General features: G+C 38.8%; 1 protein-coding gene across 1 annotated transcript; it reads left to right on the top strand.

The window, feature by feature from the left end:
• Window positions 1-2,001: 2,001 nt before the first annotated feature.
• On the top strand, window positions 2,002-10,559 carry LOC110449973 (the record flags this gene model as incomplete). Its single annotated transcript, XM_021497165.1, has 9 exons — window positions 2,002-2,082; window positions 2,663-2,814; window positions 3,092-3,213; window positions 3,921-4,011; window positions 4,756-4,903; window positions 6,909-7,072; window positions 7,658-7,727; window positions 9,942-10,143; window positions 10,489-10,559. Coding segments are annotated over exons 1-9 (1,101 nt in total), but the record flags the coding sequence as incomplete, so codon positions are not given.
• Between the last annotated feature and the right edge of the window lie 57 nt (window positions 10,560-10,616).

Raw genomic sequence — 10,616 nt, forward strand, 5'->3', positions numbered from 1 at the left:
TGTTGAATTGGACCTCTTGTTCACCCTGTGTTGAATTCAACCTCTTGTTCACCTGAACTAAATTTGGCCTCTTGTTAACTCTTGTTTGAACTGTTTTAAGGTTGTCCTTTTGTTTACCAAGTATTGAATTTGCCATCTTTGTCATCTTTTGTTGAAATTTCTCTCATGTTTGCTATGTGTTGAATTCACTTTTTGTTCAACCTGCATTGAATTACCCACTTGTTAGCCATTTGATGTATTTGTCCTCTTGTTCACCCTGTGCTGAACTAACTAGCTTATTGATCCCTCGCTGACCCTGCCCTCCTGTCAGCACTGTGTTGAATTTGCCCTCTTTTCAAGCTGTATTTAATTTGCCTTCTTGTCCAAGCTGTGTTGAATTAGTCATATTGTCCAAGCTGTGTTGAATAAGTCATATTGTCCAAGTTTTGTTGAATAAGTCATATTGTCCAAGCTGTGTTGAATAAGTCATATTGTCTAAGCTGTGTTCAATTAGTCATATTGTCCAAGCTGTGTTGAATTAGTCATATTGTCTAAGCTGTGTTGAATTTGTCATATTGTCTAAGCTGTGCTGAATTTGTCACAATGTCTAAGCTGTGTTGAATTTGTCACATTGTCTAAGCTGTGTTGAATTTGTCACATTGTCTAAGCTGTGTTGAATTTGTCACATTGTCTAAGCTGCGTTGAATTTGTCATATTGTCTAAGCTGTGTTGAATTAGGCATATTGTCTAAGCTGTGTTGAATTTGTCATATTGTCTAAGCTGTGTTGAATTAGTCATATTGTCCAAGCTGTGTTGAATAAGTCATATTGTCTAAGCTGTGTTGAATTTGTCATATTGTTAAGTTGTGTTGAATTAGTCATATTGTCTAAGCTGTGTTGAATTAGTCATATTGTCGAAGCTGTGTTGAATTTGTCACATTGTCTATGCTTTATTGATGTCCTGTCGTTTACTCTGTGTTGAACTCAACAACTTTCTCAAGAGTGAAAATGGTGTAAAAGATCTGAAATAATGTGATTTTATATAGTATCCTGTTAAACTGACACTATTATTACTAATATTACAATATTACTATTGGAGAGACATCAAATCGCTGTAAAACAACCATGATAACTTTCTTATTGGAAGAGCCTGGGCAGGGTGATAATCATTAGACTATTGGGAGGAGGTTCGTTTATTACAGCTAATACTGTAAGGCTATTATCTGGCTGTAAAGGAAATTGTATTAGGTGGTGAAACGGTCTGAGGGAATGACATTGAAATACTCAAAGTCTGTAGTGTTGTAAAATTACTGAGATATTGTCATAGGGTCATTTTACTGAGTGGGTAAATATAGAGTGTAACTGTCACACTATAGCGGTAGTATTGTACTAAGGTCAGTTTACTTAGTGGTTATAAACAGAATTAAATCAGTGCAGTGGTGACTGGATAAAGAAATGTCTTCATTAAATGCTGTAAGTTTTATCTGGATTTCACATGTACATACACCAATATGACATGTGATTAGTAAAACTACAGCTTTGGAACTGTGAATGTTGAACTTCTCACCCAATATTTGTGTGCTGAGTACATATAAAGAAAAAGGTTTAATTTACATGGACCAGCAGAAATAACATCAGTTAACTGGTGTGGTGTTTGTTTCCAGTAACAGCCCCCCTTCCCTTATATTCCCCCTAATGATAGCTCAACTTCTATCCTCCCCACCCCACCTCCTAATAATAGCCCCATCCCCTCTATAAAGCCCCCAAAATCACAACAGCCACCATCCTCCCAATCCAAAATAACCCCAAATCCCTTTAATAAAGCTCTTCTGTAATAGCCCCATCTCCCCAATGAAGCTTCCCAAAAGAGAGGCCCCTGCCACTCTCACTTCCCCCAATACAATGTAAAGTGTAAATTTGGAAACTAATTATGATATATATATCAGCTAAAAAAATGATGTTTTCTGGAGAATACCAATAATTTTCAAAAGATTTTTCTTTTTTTTCGTATTCTGTTCCAGACATGGCGCGACTTAGGACCTTCATGAAAGAGTATGAGAAATCTGCGGAGTTCCTGGAAGTCTACGGTGTCAACTTTGGAGTGGTGAGTTTCTGTATTAGTGTACAGTGTGCATACTGACTTTATCTCAATATCAACGGCCAGTAGGACACTATAGTAGCTAGTTGTTGTAAGCCTTTCATTGTCCTTTGATCATCATGCGATTAACAAGTAGATTCTTTGGTGGCTACCAAGTGACTGATAATGCAACTATTCATGTACCACGTACATTTGTATTTATTTTGACCATCATGTGACAATGGAAAGCATTTCAAAAGATAAAATATTGTGAATATACTTTTGGAATGTAAATATAATTGGACATTTATTTCAGTTAATGTCTTTTTTGCAGATACGTAATGTACATATTATAATACTGAATACCGAGAAAGTATCGCCCAATCAAATATTCGCCCTTTGCCGATCAAGTCCATGTTCTACTGGTGTTAATTTTGCCCTTCACACGTAGTGTGTACTTATATTCAATGTCATGATAAATTTGATCTCATTTGGGGAAGGCGAAAAAGGCGAAAGTTTAACTGCGGCGAAGATTTCTGGGTATGTTGACTTTTCCCTAACATCCCTCCCAGTCCCTCGACACATCAATATATTCTTCTGTTTACAGTATGACTGCCGATCCCAGCCCATTGATGAGGAGCTGTGTGGTATGGATATGATAGAACACAATATCTACACCTACAGACAGGGAGCCACTCTCCTACAGCTCGAACTCCAGACAATGTTCGACGTCAACTCCATCATGTCCAACATTTTACAGTAAATATGTTTTCAAGTTGTAACCATTACCGTGTACTGTAGAGTGTCCTATCACATTTCTGCTCTACATAGGCCTTAAAAATTATTTTCCGGGGAAAGCCTATATGTTATTATTCCCCCTCTGGTTCTGGGGGGGATACAGGCTTGTGTTTCATCCCTCATTCTGTCCATCTGTCCGAAAGTAATTCTCAGTATGAAATCGTAAGAAACAGGTCTTCTTACATGACTTAACACAAAGGAAAGCAAAAATCTAAGTACTTTTAAAATTTATCAACAGATTAGTACTTTTGAGGGAAGTTCCGATTCTACAGAGACGAGAGGAAAGGGAAGATTTTGAGTACAGAAGTAGAGGAGTAAGGGATATCATATTTACATTCCAGAAAGCTATAGGAACGTATGGTGAGTACAAAAGAATTTGAAAGACAACAAATTTACGTAGCATACATGTCATAAATTTTTCGTGGAAAATAGTGAGACCAGTGAAAAGGTTTTTGAGTTCTGGTCAAAAGTAGTGAGATTGTGCTCTGAATTAGTGAAAATGATAAAACAGACATAAATTTGCTTCTCAGTGACCTTTCAGTGACCAAGGTCAGTGTTAAACAGTGCATAGTTATTGTTTCCTCGCCTAAGGATTGACCAAAAGCTTTCTCTTTCCATGTGACCAATTGAAATTTGTAAGAAATGTGTCCCATGCTGTGAGGAGTTTTTCTGAAGAATTTTTCGTGAGACTCTCACTCAAATCATTAGATATGGATGCATGGCCGGGCATTTATTTTAGTAAAGATCGAAGTAGAAATGTCAGAGGACCAAGACATTGTATCAATAATTCTTTCTTAGAAACACTTGAATTTTTTTACAAATCCAGCTTTACTGAATGATCAGTTCAAAAAATTTACAAGAAAATGTTTCACCTTATACTGTATAGCATTAGTATGTTACACTACCGATACTTTATAATACCTTGAAATTCTGTAAACTGGGGGTTTATAGCAAGACAATGGTGTATTACATTGTTGAAGAATACTCAGATAAATGATAAAATAAGCCCTTGAATAATTGTCAGCCTAAGTGATGTAGAAAGTGAACCGAAATTCTGTTTATTTCAGAACATCGGATATTTATGGAGGTGGCGTATGCGTATTCCGACAATTTCCAGTTTGCCTTGTCCACAAGTAAACAATCGCTACAAAACTTTGAGTAAGTAATTTTATTAGTACCCAACCGGTTCCCTCGGGAGCTATAGGTTTGCACTCCGAAAACTTTGAAAACAGATTAGCATCAACATTCACTATGGAACTGAGTACGTTGTACTTATTGATTTCACAAGTAGCTGTATGTGTCACAAGTATCTGTATGTGTCACAAGTATCTGTATGTGTCACAAGTATCTGTATGTGTCACAAGTATCTGTATGTGTCACATTAGTAAACCGTGTGAGTGGACATTTTCCTGTCAGGACATTTTCTCCCCTTGACTTAATTCAGACTATTTGAAGTGTGGAAATTTTCACATCAGCATTGGTGAAACAATGTAGTATTTCATAGTGTTCAATAAGTTAGGGTGTGTACATTTTTACACTGATTCAGTAAATGTCATATATATGGAAAGTAGGGTTGTCAAACAGGTCCCCGGTAACTGGTTACTTGAATTATCTTCTGGCTGAGTAACCGGTTAACTGGCTATTACCATTGACAACCCTTGTGTAAACTGAAGGTCTTCTTTTATGGTATATTGATACAGTCACTTGGAGCTCGGAACAGTCACCTGTAGTCAAGGATACCACTCTGTGATCTCTGTTATCCAATCACAATCCAAGCATTTTACATGTATTAAAACAGTACTTAGGGCTATGTACATAAACAGACGTTCTATACAGGGGCTGGGATCAGGAATATAAATCTTTTTCAAAACATTGACGAACACTTTACATTCTGTGTTTCAGTGACATGGCGACAGACGACTCAGTGATCTGGGTACTGCAGTGTAAGGACAGTAAGAAAGTGGATCCCTGTCCAAAGATACGTTACTATGGTTACATGGATCTGGCCTCACTAGCCCAGTTTGTTCGAGCCCTCACATTTCCTAAGCAGGTGAGGGGCAATTCAGTAGATCCTCAAGTTTTGAAGGGGGCAGCATCAGGAGGTTATTGAGGAGGGCTGGTGGGGAGCTACATCAGATGGTTTCCAAGGGGGCTGTGTCTGAAGGATTATTGATAGGGGCTACATCTGAGGTTTCCAAGGGGGCTGTGTCTGAAGGGTTATTGATCGGGACTACATCAGGAGGTTTCCATGGGGGCTGTGTCTGAAGGTTAGTGATCAGGGCTACATCAGGAGGTTTCCAAGGGGGCTGTGTCTAAAGGGTTATTGATCGGGACTACATCAGGAGGTTTCCATGGGGGCTGTTTCTGAAGGTTAGTGATCAGGGCTACATCAGAAGGTTTCCAAGGGGGCTGTGTCTAAAGGGTTATTGATAGGGACTACATCAGGAGGTTTCCATGGGGGCTGTTTCTGAAGGTTAGTGATCAGGGCTACATCAGAAGGTATCCAAGGGGGCTGTGTCTAAAGGGTTATTGATCGGGTCTACATCAGGAGGTTTCCATGGGGGCTGTGTCTGAAGGGCTATTGATAGGGGCTACATCAGGAGGTTTCCAAGGGGGCTGGGTCTGAAGGGTTATTGATAGGGGCTACATCAGGCGGTTTCCAAGGGGGCTGTGTCTGAAGGGTTATTGATATAGGCTACATCAGGAGTTTTCCAAGGGGGCTGTGTCTGATGGGTTATTGATAGGGGCAGCATCAGGAGGTTATTGAGGAGGTCTGGTGGGGAGCTACATCAGATGGTTTCCAAGGGGGCTGTGTCTGAAGGTTATTGATAGGGGCTACATCAGGAGGTTGCCAAGAGGGCTGTGTCTGAAGGTTTATTGATAGGGGCTACATCAGGAGGTTTCCAAGGGGGCTGTGTCTGAAGGGTAATTGATCGGGACTACATCAGGAGGTTTCCAAGGGGGCTGTGTCTAAAGGGTTATTGATAGGGACTACATCAGGAGGTTTCCATGGGGGCTGTGTCTGAAGGGTTATTGATCGGGGCTACATCAGGAGGTTTCCATGGGGGCTGTGTCTGATAGGTTATTGATCGGGACTACATCAGGAGGTTGCCATGGGGGCTGTGTCTGAAGGTTAGTGATCAGGGCTGCATCAGGAGGTTTCCAAGGGGGCTGTGTCTGAAGGGTAATTGATCGGGACTACATCAGGAGGTTTCCATGGGGGCTGTTTCTGAAGGTTAGTGATCAGGGCTACATCAGAAGGTATCCAAGGGGGCTGTGTCTAAAGGGTTATTGATAGGGACTACATCAGGAGGTTTCCATGGGGGCTGTGTCTGAAGGGCTATTGATAGGGGCTACATCAGGAGGTTTCCATGGGGGCTGTTTCTGAAGGTTAGTGATCAGGGCTACATCAGGAGGTTTCCAAGGGGGCTGTGTCTGAAGGGTTATCGATGGGTGCTACATCAGGAGGTTTTTCGAGGGGGCTGTGTCAAGTGGTTATTAAGGAAGGGCTTCATCAGGTTTCCAAGGGGGCTGTGTCAGGAGGTTATTGAATGTGTGGGGGTTGGGGGTGGGTGATATCAGGATTTTTTTTTTTATTTGGTAAGGGGGTAGGGCTACTTCTAGAACTTTTTGGGGGAAGTTTCATCAGGAACATATTTTTGCATGTGTATGTAGGGGGGTTGGGTGGGTTCTGAATTTTGCATCAACTGAGATTGGGGGGGTGGGGTGGGGGGACTATGTCAGGAGGTTTGCTTACTTTTGGAAAGGAAAATAAATAGGAGTGTTCATGTTTAAATCTACATATGGGATAATTTCTGCTTATTATCAACTGTTCATGCTTTTGTGTAATTTTACACCACACATATCGCTGACTATTCACAATGTACACATACATATATCTGCCTCAGAGCTTGCAGAAAAAATACACAAATGCAAGAACATGGGGTGAAATAGTAAAACCTAACACCCTGCAAATCTGTTCATATATAAATTAAAGAGTTTGTAGGTTATGATATGATATAATTATATTGATTGTCTTTATACATGTATTGCAGTTCAACATCCCATCAGACGGACCCACCTCACCATACGCTCAAACTGAAAACTTACATGTTATATACATGTACTACAAGGCTGACAGTCGCAGCATTGTGATGGAACTAGCCGGGAAACTCTCCAAGAAATACAGGGGTATATATGGAGTGGTCACCGTCGATATGTAAGTAATAATGACAGGCGCTCGGTCACTCCTTCTGGTCAACAGAGGCAACACAAGATTAGTGCTGATTAAAATGGTTGGAATGCAAGAGTAGTCATGATCTAGATCAGTAGATACAAGAGCATTAATAACCTTGATCAAGGTCAAAGGAACGACAAGCGTATAGATTTTGATTCAAATCAACAAATTTTTGACTCTGGCTTCAATTATTGATGGTTGAAATGTGCAAATCCATATAATCCATTCTGTATAATACGGCAGATTTTACACACGGAAAGTGTTTACAGGTCTGACAAGTGAATTTATCCTAAGCTTAAGCCTAACTGGTGAAAAGGAAATGCCTGTTAATAAGCCCCCCCCCCCCCCCCCCCCCTTTCTATGCAGTTTGCTGGTAATATACAAACATTCGTGAAAGGTTATAACACTTTTCAAATAAATATCATTATATTTTTCACATACTTTAGAACTTCATTACATGAAAACCTTTAATTGGTTGTTGGTCCATGGATATGTAACAATTTGTAAAACAAGAAAGATACATTCTAGATATTATATGTACATGTTAATCACTTTTACATCCCACAGTGAGTCTGCTGATCCTCCATTCTCTTTTGATGGAGTGACACCTGCTGTGGGAATTCTCATGGAAGGGGAGGTAAGTTGTCAATTCTTTATATTCTTGTTTGAATTAGGATTGGTCCAACTTTTATCTGAAAGGTGTTTGAAACCAAATATATATATACTCCTGCTGTTTTCATGTAAATGGCTCAGACCTAAATTCAAAAAATAATGTGTGACTATTTCGTTATAATCTGCACAAGACAAACTCTGCCAGTACTTTAGTTAGATCTCATGGTATGAACATCTATTGCAAGTTTTTTGTTTGGACACATTTCACTTGATTAAAATCGAAAAATAAAACCAAACTTGTATCCTCTATTATTTATACCATATGGACTAGATAATACCTGGAATTTTTGTATAAACATATTCATAGACTCATTTTGAAATTAAATTATTTTGTATTCATATTTTTTTATTAATAGAAAATTGATTTGATAGTAAAAGGAATTAAATAAGCATTTGGAAACAATAATTGAATAATCTGAAATTAATCTACCTGCTAGTTTTCAAAAACTGATTTTTAGCTCACCTGGCACTTTGTGCCAGTTAGGCTTATGGTTTGGTGTGTTGTCCGACGTCCATCCATCCTCCGTCAACTTTTTCTTAGAATGACTTCTTCTTAAGAAATTATTAAGAACTGAAGGATCCTTCTCAAATAAATTACCTTGACCTACTTTCAAGGTCACATGGTTCAAAATTAAAAAAACCTTTAAACAACTTCTTCTTAATAACCAAGAGACCTAGAGCTATGATGTTTGGCCAGTATGTACCTAGGACAGAGTACTTTAAAGTGTCCTCGAATAAATTACCTTGACCTACTTTCAAGGCCACATGGGTCAAATATGCAAAAAAAACAATTTAACAACTTCTTCTGAATAATCAGGAGGCCCAGAGTTAGGTACCTGGCATAAAGTGCTATAAAGTGTCCTTAAATAAATGACCTTGGCCTACATGTACTTAAAGATTGCAAGGGTCAAATGTGTTTAAAACCTTTAAACATTGTCTTCTGAATAACCAGGAGGCCCAGATAAATGATATTTGGCCAGAATGTACCTCGGATAGAGTGCTATAAACTTTCCTCACATAAATGACCTTGACCTACTTTCAAGGTCACAGGGTTCAAAAATGGGTGGAAAAAAAAATACTTCTTGATAACAAAAAGGCTTAGAGCAATGATATTTGGCCAGTAGTTTCCTCAAATTAATGACCTTGACCTACTTTCAAGATCATAGGGGTCAAATATGTGGCAGCTTTCAAACAACTTCTTCCGCAATACCAGGAGGCCCTTGGTTATTATATTTGACCAGTAGCACGCTAGGATAGAGTAGTATATGAATTATCAAATAGTCTGGAACATTCTTAAGCCAAGTAGAGTCAATATATGAAAATATTTGCAAAAGTACTTTTACTGAAAATATTTTCCGATAATTGCACAAATATCCAGGTGAGGGATACAGGCCTTCTGGCCATGGGACTCTTGTAAAGCATTTGTCTTTGTTTTAATCATGATGTGCAGGTCGGTGTTGGGGGCTGGCTACTTGAAAATGATCAACGCCCCACTGGTACTTTCAGAGGGAACTTGTTTAGGACTTTGTCCATGTGTCAGTTGGTCCATTTGTCTGTGCATCATTTTTGTCCAGGGCATATCTCATTTGTTCCTTCACCTACATATGTTGTTGTATTTTTATGCGAGTACCTCGGCCAACTATAAACAGGGCACTGTAAGCGTACATAATTATATTAGCACACTCAAATTTTAGCACATTATCAAATTTGAACAGATTAGTGCATTGATGTATTGGCGCACCCACACAACATGTAATAGAAAACATTATACTGGAACCTCAATTGGCACATTCGTAATTTCAACACAATATTTAAAGCGCGAATAGCACTGAATAAGACTACTGCTAAAATTTCGCTGCAGTTTTATTTTCACAATTTTCCTCCTCCGTAATGAGATGCAAATTTATCATTACAGTGATCATTTGTAAACAATATAATATACACAGTATTTAAATGTGAAGGACATATTTAGTATTGGGCGAAAAGTGGATTTTCCCAGTGTTCAGTATGTAGGTTTATAGTAATTGGCCCATTGTTACTGATACCAAAGTTTATCCACAATAATTAACCACAATACTTTGCTTTATTCTTTGTTTTCTTGCAGTTTGATCGAAATGATGTGAAGGTGTAATAACTATTTTGGAGAAATATAAACTGTATTGATTATTTCTGTTTTTAGGTATCTCCCAATTATTTGAATGAGGAAGTGACGCAAGCCAACATCTTTAAGTTTATATCGAAAAATGCAAAGGCTGTTAATGACATTATAGCAGCTGATGATAACGGGAATCCGTCCTCATCAGCAGATGAACAAGAAATCACATCAACATCTAGTGGAGACTCGACCCTGGGTCCATTCGATGAGTCAGAAATTCTTGCAGGTCAGTGTAATAACATTAGTTTTTCTGTCTTTATTAGGGTGGCAGATTTTAATTGTACATAGGATTATGGTCACATCCTAGCTTTGGGCTAGAGAGAATTTCCCTTTAGCTCGGTGGTAGAGCGTCCAAATAGCAAGTCTGGGGTTGCAGGTTCGATCCCCGGTGAAAGCACTCTGCTCTCTTTCCTGTTACATTAGAAATATGTATCGGTGTTAAAGGCAAGACATCTTATATTACACTAATGTAAGGTTCCTTTGTGTAGGAAACACAGAAGTATATACTGTACTTTAATTTAAACAATTTTGTAGAACCAATAAGTAAAACCTGTACATTTTTTATTTGCAGTGGAGACACAGGACGACCAAGTGGCAGAAGTTGTGTTTAAAGCAAGAAGGACAGAGATGGACCTGACACTTGTGCCTAAACTAACAGATAAAACTTTCCCCAACACAGTCCAGCACAAAGATCTGCTC

This window comes from Mizuhopecten yessoensis, unplaced genomic scaffold (assembly GCF_002113885.1).
Source record: "Mizuhopecten yessoensis strain PY_sf001 unplaced genomic scaffold, ASM211388v2 scaffold4849, whole genome shotgun sequence".
In the NCBI taxonomy this organism is placed as follows: Eukaryota; Metazoa; Mollusca; class Bivalvia; order Pectinida; family Pectinidae; genus Mizuhopecten; species Mizuhopecten yessoensis.